The sequence below is a fragment of the Octopus bimaculoides genome, chromosome 8, assembly GCF_001194135.2.
Source record: "Octopus bimaculoides isolate UCB-OBI-ISO-001 chromosome 8, ASM119413v2, whole genome shotgun sequence".
Lineage (NCBI taxonomy): Eukaryota > Metazoa > Mollusca > Cephalopoda > Octopoda > Octopodidae > Octopus > Octopus bimaculoides.
Window position 1 is genome coordinate 50,350,832 of NC_068988.1, and position 14,646 is coordinate 50,365,477.

Consider the following 14,646-nt stretch of genomic DNA (forward strand, 5'->3'; position numbering starts at 1 on the left):
CTGTTTTTGTCCCCCACCCCTGCTTGACAACTGGTGTTGGTGTGTTTACATCTCCATAATCTAGCGGTTCAGCAAAAGAGACCAATAGAATAAGTACCATGCTTAAAAACAAGAAAGTACTGAGCTTGATGCATTCAACAACAAAAAAATTCTTCAAGGCAGTGCTCCAGCATGGCTGCGATCTAATGACTGAAACAAGTAACCGATAATATGTGTGTATATGTATATATATGTGTGTGTGTGTGCTCACACACACCAGCTCCAAACACACATACATACACACATAATTGTGAAAACTGATTTTACAGATCTTCTTCCCATTAGATGTAAATATCATTAAGTCTTACCATATTTAGAGAACTGTCATTTTCCATCTGTCTAATTTGGAAATAATTTCTCATTCTTTATTTATCGTGTGAATGTGAGGAGAGAGATGTTTAATAATCAGGATTATGGTTCTATCTTTAGTTTCTTATTTTTAGTGTAAAAGGAAGTAGAATAGTTGCAACTGGCCTGGTTGATAAGTTATTGGACTACTGACTTGAAGAGTCAACAGTTCATTGCCCATTGGAGTTGTCCCTGTATCCCCCATCTCCCTTCTTATTAGTAATAACAAAAGGAAAAAAAAAGGTAATGTGAACTTATCGCATTCGGAAAAGGGGAAAAATACTAGGAATGGCGTAGGAGTGGCTGTGTGGTAAGTAGCTTGCTTACCAACCACATGGTCCCGGGTTCAGTCCCACTGCGTGGCATCTTGGGCAAGTGTCTTCTACTATAGCCTCAGGCTGACCAAAGCCTTGTGAGTGGATTTGGTAGACGGAAACTGAAAGAAGCCTGTCGTATATATATATATATATATGTGTGTGTGTGTCTCTGTTTGTCCCCCTAACATCGCTTGACAACCGATGCTGGTGTGTTTACATCTCTGTAACTTAGCTGTTCGGCAAAAGAGACCAATAGAATAAGTACTAGGCTTCGAAAGAATAAGTCCTGGGGTCGATTTGCTCGACTAAAGGAGGTGCTCCAGCATGACCACAGTCAAAAGACTGAAACAAGTAAAAGAGTACAGGATTCACAGCATACAGAGAATATATATTAAAGAGAGCAAAATAACACAAATATATTTCATGCACTTTCTAGAGTACAAACCATGTGTTAGGTCAGTGGTTCCCAAAAGGTGCAGCATGCTTCATAGGTGCGGGGGACGAGGATAGCAGGCAAGGCAGAATGATTGAAAGACAATCAAAACATTTAGAAACAGTTTCAAAAAAGTCAGGACTTGTGCCTCGGAGTTGAACACTCTAGGTGCAATCCCATGGTCATTCATGACCAATATGGGGTCTAAACCCTTTAAGGCTATGCAACAACAGCTTTATATACTTCTCCAACTGGGGTAACTTTGTATCTCCTCTATAGCAAGACATTTGTTCCTCTCCCTCCATCAGTAATTGAGAATAAGCCACCTCCCTCAGTTGTGGTGTTGTGTTTTGCAAGTTATTTCGTGACCTTACTAGTGCCAGTACCAGGACACCCAACCATACAAACCATGCCAAAGTAGTTTGGTTACTTGTTTGATGCAGTTCTCTGGCTTACTGGCTCTTCGTTGATCTGTCCAACCCATGCCAGCATGGAAAGATGGATGTTAAATGGTGATGATGATGATGATGATGACAGTAATGAACTTTCTAAAAGTAGACAAGTGAGCGGGGAAAGATTAATGGATTGGAGTGGTACTTTACTTGAAACATAAGAGTAAATCATTGACTCTAGATCTTGTCGATTCAGTAGTAGTTGACCGTGTCTGTGTGCGAGGCTTAGTATGTCTGTTTTTGTATGTCTAAACAAAGTATGTGGTTGTTTATAAATGGACATGTGCATGGATACACGTATGCACACACACATGCATACATTCACACATATCTCCTCCATCTCTCTCTTTTTACCTCTGTCTCACTCTCTCCTTCCCCCCTCTCTTTCCTTCCCTCTCACTCTCCCCTTCATTCCCTCCTTCCCCCTCACTCTCTGCCTCCTTTTCACTCCTCCTTCCCCCCACACTCTTTCCCACTCCATCTCACTATACACATTTTTTTGTTCTTAATCTTTTGTATTTTTTATATTTTTCATTTTGTTTTTATTATCTATCATAAATAAAGGCAGTAAACTGGTAAAAGTGTTCCCACTCCAGACAAAATGCTTAATGCCATTTCTTTCTGACCCTTTACATTATAAGTTCAAATGCCTCCAAAGTCATCTTTGCCTTTTATCGTTTGGTGGGGGTTAATAAAATAGGTATCACCCCCCCCCCCACCGAGCACTGAGGTCAGTGTAATTGACTTGCTCTATCCCCCAAAATTTTAGCTTTGTACCTATAGCAGAAATAATTATTTATCATTAGTATTATCATAATTTACTTCTTTACCACTTCACTGTCCTTATTGTTATTATTAGGAGTTCCACTAAGGCGGCGGAGCTGGTAGAATCATTAGCATGATTGGTGTGTTTATGTCCCTCCCTGTAACTTAGCAGTTCAACAAAAGAAACTGATAGAATATGTACTAGGCTTAGAAAAAAATAGGTCCTGTGGTCGATTTCTTTGGCTAAAATCCTTTAAGGTGGTGCTCCAGCATGCCCGCAGTCAAATGACTGAAACATGAAAAAGAATAAAAAGCAAGAAATATAATTTCACATTCCGTTTTTCTCCAAGATTTCCAGGTTTTAATATCATGATTTATGATTTAATCAGTATTTTTAGTCTCCATTACCAATATTGTCATCCTTTTTCTCAGGTGTGAAAGTAAACGATCTTGTTCATTTAAAGTGACAAATGAGTTGTTTGGCGGAGACCCTTGTTATGGAACTCCAAAATATCTAGAAATCAAATACCGATGTTGGTTTGGTAAGAAATGAAACGGTAATATGCATACGCTTGCATGTACCTGCCGTTTTCAACCAAATCAAATGGCTGTTTTAGCTTTCCAAGGCTAAATCAAATTTCCCAGGACTATGTCTTCTGTGTTTGTTATTTTCAATGCTTTTCAATTAGCATATTCTATGATCTTCTTTGTGTGTCTTTGGTTATACATATATTTGAACTGATTATATAAACCACCAGTCTAAGTGGAATCAATTATTCTCATAGGCTGTAGTTTTAATTTGAACTCAAATATTTGAATGTGTTTATATATATGTATAGTCTGGCACTTGAAGATGATCAGAGAATATACTGATTAAAACATGTTAGACACTGAAACACAAAAGATAAAATGAAACAGTTCATTTTTACCCTTTTTATTCTTTTAAATATATCTGCTTTATGAAATCTAGCAATTTTAGTGAAATTTCATGTCTTGACCAGCTACTGCAGGTAAACATTGCACCCAGCTTGCCACCTAAAAACTTTTCCAAACCGCTGAACATCAAGACATCTTGCACGTTGCCCTACCAGTGCATTTTCATCAAGCCTGTTACTTCAACCTTCCTCCAATCAGCCATAAGGCATGCATTTTAAGAGTTTAAAAACAGAAATATTCTGAAAGATATTTGTATAATCAGTTTTAAAGATAAAGTGTAAAAATCTAGTTTCACATAACAGCTGCTGTGGATTGAAATAATGTAGTTAATTAGTTTCTCAAATTGAAATCTTGACAATTTACAATTTCCATGTTCTAGTTTTCAAGTTGTATCTAGAAGTTTCTGTAGTTAGTTGAAGATTTTTGACAAAATTCTTTAAAAAGTACTCTCATAATTTTAAATCAGTATATTAGAGAAAACTAATTTAGGTTATATTTTCTGAATATTCCAGCATTTTTTTTTTTTTTTTTGCTCCTTTCTTTTAATTCTGAAGTCTTACATTTATGTCAGAAGTCCCTATTACACAGATCATTGTTTTGACCAGACTATCAACTCTTTACAAAAAAAAAAATCCCATTTCATTTATTATAAAAGATATATTTACAAAATTTATGTCATTTAAGTTATAATTAGTATTTTCATGATGACAATAATCTAGAGTTGTTAATTTTTATAGATCTGGCATCATGGTATTTCCTATAGATACTTACAATCACAGCTTCATATACACTCAGTCTCACTCACAACAATGTCTTCAGAGGCCTTGTGCCAAGTTTTGGCCAAAGATATGGTAACTCGAATCCAAACCACTGCCATATGGAGATGTAGGGGGTCTTGTTAATTAAGTAAACCACATCCTGTTTATATGAAGAACCAGACATGATCAAGTATTCAGCTAAGACTACAGCCACTAGGAGACCTTTTCTATTATTGATTCTTACATTTCCTGTTTTTACCAAAGACTCTATAAGTAAGACCTCCTAGAGCTCCTACATTCTTGAGTTCATTGATTTACTTCTGATAATTTCTCTAGATAAAAAAAGCAAAGCAATTGGGACAAGAGAAGAAATGGAGAAGAATCAAATATTATTCTTATTATTCACTCTATAAACTCATTTCATTACTTCTTGGAATTTTCAAACAAATTTTGATTGTTGTTAATGATGAAAAACTGTTAAAATATCAAGCATTACCAATATCATTAAGATTATATAATCCCATTATTTTAGATTAAGATTAAGAATGACTTAGTATTTTTTATATTTTTTAAAGGTTTATGGTTTAGTATCAATCAAAATTAGATTTATTTCTTGATCATCAATAAGTGTATTGAACTAGTTTTGAGTATAGGGATGTACAAGTTGTTACCAAGTAGAATCCATTACTGAGGTAGATTCTTGTTTTAGAATAGTTTCATCTACCATCTTCTTCACTCTAAAAGACTTCATTAGCATTTCTTGAATATTTTGTGGCAGCAACTGATGCTGGAGTATTTACTTATATATTGTATATATATATATATATATATATTGTATATATATATATATTGTATATATATATATATATTGTATATATATATATTGTATGCACAAACGTTCTCTCATCCTCTTTCCTCCTTGACCTAGCTGCACATCCAGAATATGACAGCTGTAGCAGCACTTGGCTGGTATTCATTTACAGTTATATAGACTGTAATAATGTGAAATGAAGTGCCTTGCTCAAGGATACAGCATGCCATCCATCTGACCTAGGAATTGAACCCTTAACCCTATGATCATGAGCTGAATACCCAGCTGCTAGACCACATCCCTTCAGTATGCATGCACACACACACACACGCACACACGTGTGTGCATCCACCCTCATATATATGTTATTTTAAAGAACATGTATTTATTTGTCATTGATAATTCATCCCCCTTCACTGCCTCTTTCCACTTCCTCTCCCATTCATTTTTTTTTTAATACCTGATATGAAAGGTTTTCTTTGACTGATTGCTTGGAATGTTATAGGCTTGCATGATAGAAATGTTTGTGTTCCTTTGACTCTCATTTTCTATGCCAATGCAAAAGAAACCTGTTCAAAATATTTTCATCTTTACATGGCATCTTAAGCTATTTTTATATAAGGATAACCTAAAACATTTTATATTATTATCATTATTATTATTATTATCATCATCATTTGGTGTCTTTGAGTTGGTGAATGATTATTTAAAATGAACATTTACATTACTATTCTTTCATTTTATTGTTTCTAACTGTACTTATATAAAATTGATTCATGACAAATCTCAAATGTTTTCTGTATGGTGTTTCAAAACTGTGCTGTTCCAAAAGAACAACTCCTACTACTGCTGGAAAGAATAGAAAACCAAGGTGATGAATGAGTGGGTGATGACATGTTGGAAGTGAACAGGAACTCCTTAAGTGTCTTCAAAATTGCGCCCTCCTTCTTTTCTTTTGTTCACACATATACAACTTTTGTGTATGTGTGCGTGTGTGATAAACAATGGTTGTAGGGATTGGTAGGTTTTAAGCTAAGCAGTAGCACCCTCTTGAGGGCATTATGAGCTCACAGCATAACAGCAAATGTTAAAGAATGCTATAGTGGGGTGAGGTGGGGGAAGTTTTAGAGGTGTTGAGATTTTTCTTAGAAATAAAATATTTAACGCTTTAGCATTTAAACCGGCCATAACCTGTCCAAAAATTCTACTTGTTTTATGTTCAAACCGACCAGATCCAGCCTTTCACATATACCCTACAATGTCATTCTAAGAATAAAACAATCACATCACCAAAATCTCGAAGCCACAAGATAATACATGATTAATTCAAAGCAATGTGAATAAATAAGCACTAGATTTGGCAGAGTAATCTGAATGTTAAAGAGTTAAACTTAGGATGCTTATATTTTAAACACATTTACGGGGAAAACAAAAAAGCATCTTTGTCAGATTAAAATATGGAGATAAGGCATTGTGTTTATGAGTTATCAGAAAGATGACTGATGATGCACCAAAGTCCAGCATGAGTAGTTATTTCTATAAAAATTTAGCATAAAGGATAGAGAGAGCACTGATCCATGCAAAATTATATTTCGAAGCACATGTTAGATGGGATAGTATAACAAAATATGGATAATAAACCACTGAGCATAATTAGCTTGTTTGATTAAAATAATTGCCCCACCCTCTTTTTTTTTTTTTGCTTCATAGCATGTAAAGGGGGCATTTGTAAAATGCCATTCAGTGAAAGGAAGGCGGCTACAAATAGCTGAGAACCACTGAGTGAGGCCCAACTAATCAGTGTACCCATCTAATTATCTGTAGTTTCAGTATAAGTTGTATATATTATGAGTTGTAGCAAAAGTTGATTGAAGATTGGACTATTAACAGACAAAAGACGCCATGCACCTAACACCTAAGTCTCTATTCCAACACACTCACACTTTATACCACCGACACACCCTTATACTGTTTTAAGCCTCATATATTTAATATTTCAGTTGTGTTTTCCATATACCTCCAGATGGTTTTAATTTTATGCATTCACACACTCACACTACAATGATCTCTCCAACTTATACAATATTGCTTCCTCATAATCAATTGAATGGTAAATATCAACCAAAGTTAATCCTATTGTTTATATTGATATTTACATTCAGTTTTAATTGGTAATCATAAAGTGTCATAGTTATATGTATATATATATATATATATATATATATATATATATATATATATATACAGCTTACACTTGGCACAAAATTCCTGAATCTTCACATTTCTATGTTTATTTGAGTAGTGGTAAAAGGGTTGATTCATGTACTATAATTCAGTTTTGTGTAATCCAATAAATTAACTTCAGATGGCTATATTTATATACATATATGGCCATAGGGCTAGGATTTAAACCTATTGATTACAACTTGCCTGAGATCACCCCTGGTTCTTGATACAAACTTCCTGTTTTAAAATGAACTACATTATATTGAAATTTCATGTTAGTTTATGCCCCAAACACCAGCTTTGTTTTCCTAAATCTTACAACAGAAATATGGTAACAAAAGTTTTAATCTCTTGAGTCTATACTGCAACACCCTGAAGTAACAATTCAGTTGATATCCATACATTTAACTTCAAATAATACTGGTTCATAACTGAGTCACATTTATCTCCTTTCAATGTTAGTATAATTTGAAAAGTAAGTAAAGTTATATATTTGCATGAGTGTATCTCTTGAATGAAGCAAGTGTTTTGGTAGCCAGGTTTTCTTTTTATTTCCACTTCTATAATGTAACACTGAATAGATAACAAAGTGCTATTAATTAAGCTTATAATACAATGATTCAACGAGAGGTTTAAACTCCTTGCTTTTCAGTTACAGTCCAGTAACATTCACACTCAGAAATCATACATAAATTTCCAAGGAAGCACTAAGAATCCTTTCACTGACATATTTTCTTTAAAGGTTATCTGTTACATTTCATGTTTTTTTTGTTTTTTTTTTTGCCCCACCTATCATCAAATACTTGTCTTTCAACTATCAATGATATCCATTGTTTGTAGTTAAAAGATAGAAGCGCGTAAAGTGTCTTTCTTGTTTGAGGCAATAACCTAGTGTCTGCAGTTGGTTCTAGTCATCTTAGCAATCCACAGGGCCTAATAAAGACTCTCTAATTTCCCAAGCTATTCAATAACTATGTTATTGTACCATTCAGCAATAATATGTAAACTAAGCCCTAAGGCTGGTTGAATATCATTAGCAATAGGAACAGCTTCACTCAGTGGTGCAACTTTAACCCTGAAATTTTGCATTGATAACATTGGTATAAATAGATGGCATTTTCTTTTTCCTTTTTCTCTTTTTTTGCTTTTTTTCTGTTTATACATTTTCTTCTAAAATAATCTAGTTAAGTCTCTTTCTCTCTCTCTTTCTCTCTCTCTCTCTCTTTCTCTCTCTCTCTCTCTCTCTCTCTCTGTAAATAATATAAGTACCACACACATACACATTATCTATAAATAAATGTTTATTTAACTACACGCATTATATTCATAAGAGAAATAAATGTTCCCCCACACATAATCATGCACACACACACACACACACACACACACACACGTGCATATCAGTTTATTCATTAATATACCTTTCTACTTCATCACCCCCCCCCTTCACTTTGCAACCCTTCTGATTAAAGTATCATTGACTAGTGGCCCTGTTGCTAATGTTGCTTGACAGATTAAGTAGTTTCAAATTCAGGAGATTGCAGAAGAATCTGAACTCTTATAGACTACACAACCAAGGTAGGTAGGATATGGTTGAGGAAGGTAAACTATCTTACAGGAGGATCCAATATTATCGTTAACATATGACCTAAAATAAGTTCTGATATGAACGCAACCTCTATAATGAAGGTGGAGATGATGGATATTGTTATAGCTTTACTATAACAATCTCTACACAACACCATTATCTCAACTACCACCACCACACCACTTATTAATAAAGTACTTATACATGTGTGTGTACAAATTTAAATTTAGGTAGACAAACTAAAGAAAATGTAGTCGTCTCTCTCTCTCTCTTTCTCTCTCTCTCTCTCTCTCTACATATATATGTATATATATATATATATATATATATATATATATATATATATATATATATATATATATATATATAAATGCAAAGAATGGTGTTAAGTGCTTAATATGTATCCCCAATATGCAAATTACCAACAACATCAGTGGAATGGCTAACCGCAAGGTACAGTGTAGTAGGAGAGAAGCAAAGCAACAATACCTTGAACTAATGCTTCAGAGAACTAGTGCTCTTAAACACAGGATATGATACAGAGCATTCCACTATATTAGGAAGAAGGCAGGACATTCCAGAGACTCAAGAAACTAAATATACCAACCCTTTTATTTTTATTTTATGACATACAGAGATACACTATTCTAAAAAACTGACCAAGTTATGAAAATAGCAGAGTTATAAAACAACTGATTAAGAAAAGAATTACTTAGATGAGTCGTAGTTTAGGTTTTTGCCAGGATGGGGTACCACTGATGCCCATCTTAATGACACAACTACAGTAGGAGTGTCCTTGATATCTTCTTGATGAGAGAGAGAGAGACAACTACAAGAAAAGTTCTCAGGTAAGAGCAAACTACTAAACCTAGCGTTTATCAACCTGGAGAAAGCTTGTGTCAGGATACAATACGTCAGTTTGGTAATCATTGAAAAACAAAAAGATGTAGATAAACAGTGTGTAAGATCCATGTAAGCTATGTGCAGAGATGCTGTTTGCAAGGTGAGATTTAGCAATGAGTTCAACTTAAAATTTAACTCAAGATCACCTTTTCCAATTCCCCCTCCCATCTCAAAGTTACTTGGTGACTCTGCTGGTGCCACATAAAAAGCATCCAGTCCACACTGCAAACTGGTTGGCATTTGGAAGGACATCCAACTGTAAAACCCATGCCAAAACTGACCTCACCTGTGCTAGTACCACACAAAAGGCACTCAGTCCAATCTGCAGAGTAGTTGCTTTTAGGAAGGGCATCTAGCCATAAAAACCATGCCAAAACAGACACAGAAGCTTGGTGTAGTCTTCTGCCTGGTTAGCTCCTGTCAAACCATCCAAGCCATGCCAGCATGGAAGGCAGATGTTAAACAATGATGATAATGATGTAGGTGTCTTATCAATTTCTATCCTCCTACTGTTTATTATAATTATCTTGGTCGTGAAAGAAAAATTTACAACAGGCTGTCCAGGGATAGATACCCTTGTATACTGATAACCTAACAATGGTATCTATCAAGGTTTAGAGAAGAAATTTCAAATGTTAAAAGTAAAATCTAGTTTCTAGAGACCTCAAAATACACCTAGCAGTAAAGAAGACAGACTTCCATTACCATGCTTGATATGCAGAAGTAAGTAGAAATTATGCATTATATCCATTGTAAACTATGGATGCATAAGGTATGGTGGAACTAAGAGCAAGCTGAGTGAAAAGGAAGACTTTGCATGTACAGATAGAAAGGAGTAGTTATCAGTAACAGCATCCTTGAAATTCTTTAAAATGCTCAGAATGCTTGCTAGAAGTAATTGATAGCTTCTAATTGTAACCAAATTAGCCGTGGAGTTTGTGTTCTAAAAGCATAGAAGCCAAAGTAAGAACAAGATGTAAAAGATTCAGTAAGCTATTAGCTCTATTGGCAACAAAGGTATTGTCTTACTAAATACTGATCAAATTGTGTAACTCTTGTTCAAATTCTGCCACAGTTGACTTTATCCTTCATCATTTCAGGGTCAAGGAAATAAGAACTAATTAAGCCCTGGGGTTGATGTAATCATCTACCCTGTCCCTACCAAATTTCAGGCTTTGTGCCTATAACAAACGATTATTTATCTGACAGAGTTATCTCTCTTCACCCTAAATATAACTTTTTTATTTTCTTACAAGATCAATAAAATATATATCAAATAATATACTGAGCTTACTGTAAGTGACTATATACTCTTGTAGCACAATGCTCCAGCATGAGTAAGTCCAATGACTGAAACTAATAAAAGAATAAAACTGTACTATGTAAAAGAAGTCTCAATTCCTTACTACAGTCACTTCTATTCCTTACAAGTTTGTAGCTAATAACCACAATAACTTAATTTTGGTTCTGTGCTCAGTTGCTAAGCTTCAATTGAAAATAATACCAGTGTCTATGTTATTTAATTCTGTTATGGTGAACTTTACTAAACCTTAAGACATTCAAAAACAGAGAGACCAATAAACTGGTTTAAACAAGTGCAGACTGTCACACACACCATTCAATCAAACATTGTTTCCCCTCTGTGCAATGTCATTCTCAAGCTGACAGCAGAAATCTGGGCATATCTGGTTCAGTAGATCTGTATATTTCTTGTATGAAAGTGCCATTGTATATTATAGGTCTATTGGTTAACTGTTGGACAACAGCGACAATATCAACAATGTACACAGTCTGTGTATTCAATCTTTTGTATGTCAGACGTGTTCATTTGTAAAATACAAACTAAAAAATATTTTCTTTTCATATTTATTCTCTTTTATTTTTATTTTTTTAACATTTATTTCACTGATATTTTAAGATTTGTCATGATACTGCATTACATAATCTCTTGATGTATTCATTTGTTTTACTTTCTTTTTGTCAAACACTTTCATAGCCTTTCTTGATATTATCTATACTTTTATATAACGATTTAAAGACAATTAATTAATGATATAAAAACTATAAGAAAACATGATTTTATGAAGTCTTATTTGCCATGTAAATAAGTGGAGTTTCATTCAAATTTCTATTACATTTTACCAGTTCTTTTTTTGTCTTGTAACTTCATTTATTTTTTCCTAATACCTTACATATACAATTAAAATAATAATTATTAATTCAATAATAATAATAATGTTGTTATTATTATTGTTATTATTATTATTAAGGTGGTGAACTGGCAGAACTGTTAGCACATCTGGAAAAATGTTTAGCAGCATTCTGTCCATTTTTATGTTCTGTGTTCAAATTCTGCCAAGGTTGACTTTGCCTTTCATCTTTTCAGGGTCCATAAATTAAGTACTAGTGGGATTAATGTTCTCAACTACTCCCCTCCTCCTAAATTTAGACCTTATGCCTTTGATAGAAAGGATTATTATTATTATTATTTATTATAATTATTATGACAATTTGAAATTGAAATTTGAATGAAACTCGAGAACAGGTGACTTGATGACATGTCAACTGTCCCCTATTGCTTCAAACCTTTTATTGCATCTTTTGATGAGTCTATGACTACTAATGGCATGCTAACTGCTACACCTAGGTGTGATGGACGTGTCAGTTGTAAAATTCCTGCTGAGAATTCCATATTTGGAGGAGACCCCTGTACTGGCACCTTCAAGTACCTTGAGGTACATTACATATGTGAGAAAGGTATGTTTTCCCAAATATTTTTTTACATCTGACTTTATTGTATTAGTGAATTTTGATCACATTATAGATATTGTTATCATTATCATCGTTGTTGTTGTTGTTATTTAGGGCAATGAATTGGCAGAATCATTTAGGAGTAGCATAAAGATCATTTCTCTTTCAAATGTCACCTAGGTCAACTTTGCCTTTAATTCCCCCAGGGTCAGAAAAATAAAGTATCACTCCAAATTCTGGGATCAATTGTAGCACCCATACCCTTCCACTGAAACTTGGTTTAGATCTGAAGCCTTTATTATTATTATTATTATTATTATTATTATTATCATAATCTTCCACTGAGGTTGACACTGCCTTCATCTTTTCGGGGTTGATAAAATAAGTACCAATGAAACACTGAGGTCGGTATAATCAACTAGTCCCCTCCTCCAAAATTTCAGGCCTTGTGTCTTTAGTAGAAAGGATTATTATTATATTCCACTGAGATTGACTTTGCCTTTCATCCTTTTAGGGTTGATAAATTAAGTACCAGTGAATCACTGGGTCAGTATAATTGATAAGCTCCCTTCTTGAAAATATTGGGCCTTGTACCTATAACAGAAAGGATTATTATTATTATTATTATTATAATATTCCACTGAAATAAACTCTACTTTTCATCCTTTCATGGTGGATAAATTATCAGTCATGTACTGGAGTCAATGTAATTGATTTGTCCCCTCCCCCAAAATTTCAGGCCTTGTGCCTTTAGTAGAAAGGATTATTTTCATTATTATTATATTCCACCAAGGTTGACTTTCCCATATCATCCTTTCAGAGTTGATGAAATAAGTAAGTACCAGTTGAACACTGGGGTCAATGTAATCAACTTGCCCTCTTACCCAGTATTTCGGGCCTTGTGCTTATAGTTGAAAGGATTATTATTATTATTATTAATTTACTGAAGCAGATTTTTCTATGGTTGGAGACCCTCCCTGTCACCAACCCTTACCTGATTCCAAGCAAAGTAATATTTCCCCATAGCCAGACATGCTTTGCTCAATGTTGGAAATGACATTCTTTTATAAAGTTCACATGATATCGAGACAAAGCGACACAAACATACACATGTTCCCCCACCTCTCTCTCATATCTATAAGACGGGCTTCTTTCAGTCTCCACCTACCAAATCCACTTGCAATGTTTTGGTTATCCTAGGGCTATAGTAGAAGACACTTGCCCAAGGTGTCCTGCAGTGGGACTTGAACCTGAAACCATGTGATTGGAAGCAAACTTTATTCTACAGCCACAGCCATGCCGATCAATCTTCATAAAGGTATGCTAACCATTAATAGTTAACCTTCACGTATGTATATCATCATCATTTCACATCGTCTTTCCATATATATATATATATATATATAATTATCATCATCATCATCATTTAACATCCACCTTCTGTGCTGGCATGGGTTGGGCTGCTGAAATATATAAATATAAAAGACTATTAGTAATAGTCTTCATACACATGCTAGCAGGTGGTGGTAGTAATCTTCATTATGATGACACTAGCCAACATCTTTTATTCCTTGACCTATCAACATCTTGGTGAAACTTTATATAGTGTATAGAGAAACAATCTAACTCAAGTTATTAAAAGAAAAATATTCAGACAAAATCTTTTGTATCAGTTGGTCAATTTATCATGTATAAATATATTTCTACAGTTCATTGATCATGACACCTGTCATTTCCAGGCCATTTCTTTGAATGTGTAAATTCTGCTTACTCTTACCAGTGTCCTTCCATTTCTCTCTCTCTCTTCCTTGCAGAATTTGTACATCACACATACATTACCTAATGATATACGCATCTGAACAAATACAATTGGAGACAAAAATGACAATTTGAGGCACAATGTTATTGCTATCACACTAACCTGGTCAAATGAGCAACTTTGTTTCAATTTCCCAGTAGAAACTTAATACAACTATCTTTGAAATTGTATTTACATGTGTGTGTGTGTGTGTATATATATATATATATATATATATATATATATATGTATACAGTGAAGGTGCATAGCTCAGTGGTTAGTGTGTTGAGCTTACAATCATGAGGTTGTGAGTTTGATTCCCAGACCAGGTTGCATGGTATATTCTTGAGCAAGACACTTTATTTCACATTGCTTCAGTTTCCTCAGCTGTAGAAATGGGTAGTGACATCACTGGTGCCAAGCTGTATCGGCCTTTGCCTTTCTCTTCAATAACATCGGTGGTGTTGAGAGGAGAGGCTGGTATACATGGGTGACTGCTGGTCTTCCATACAAAAAAACAA

General features: G+C 34.3%; 1 protein-coding gene across 7 annotated transcripts in view; it reads left to right on the plus strand.

Annotated features, from left to right (window-relative positions):
- The window catches only part of LOC106880564 (adhesion G protein-coupled receptor L2), a 472,327-nt gene that overhangs the window by 392,911 nt on the left and 64,770 nt on the right, over window positions 1–14,646 (plus strand). For all 7 annotated transcript variants that reach the window (XM_052970092.1, XM_052970094.1, XM_052970095.1 and 4 more), the window contains one exon: window positions 12,224–12,333. In XM_052970092.1, the coding sequence (XP_052826052.1) occupies window positions 12,224–12,333 (110 nt within the window). The remainder of the gene's footprint in view (window positions 1–12,223; window positions 12,334–14,646) is intronic.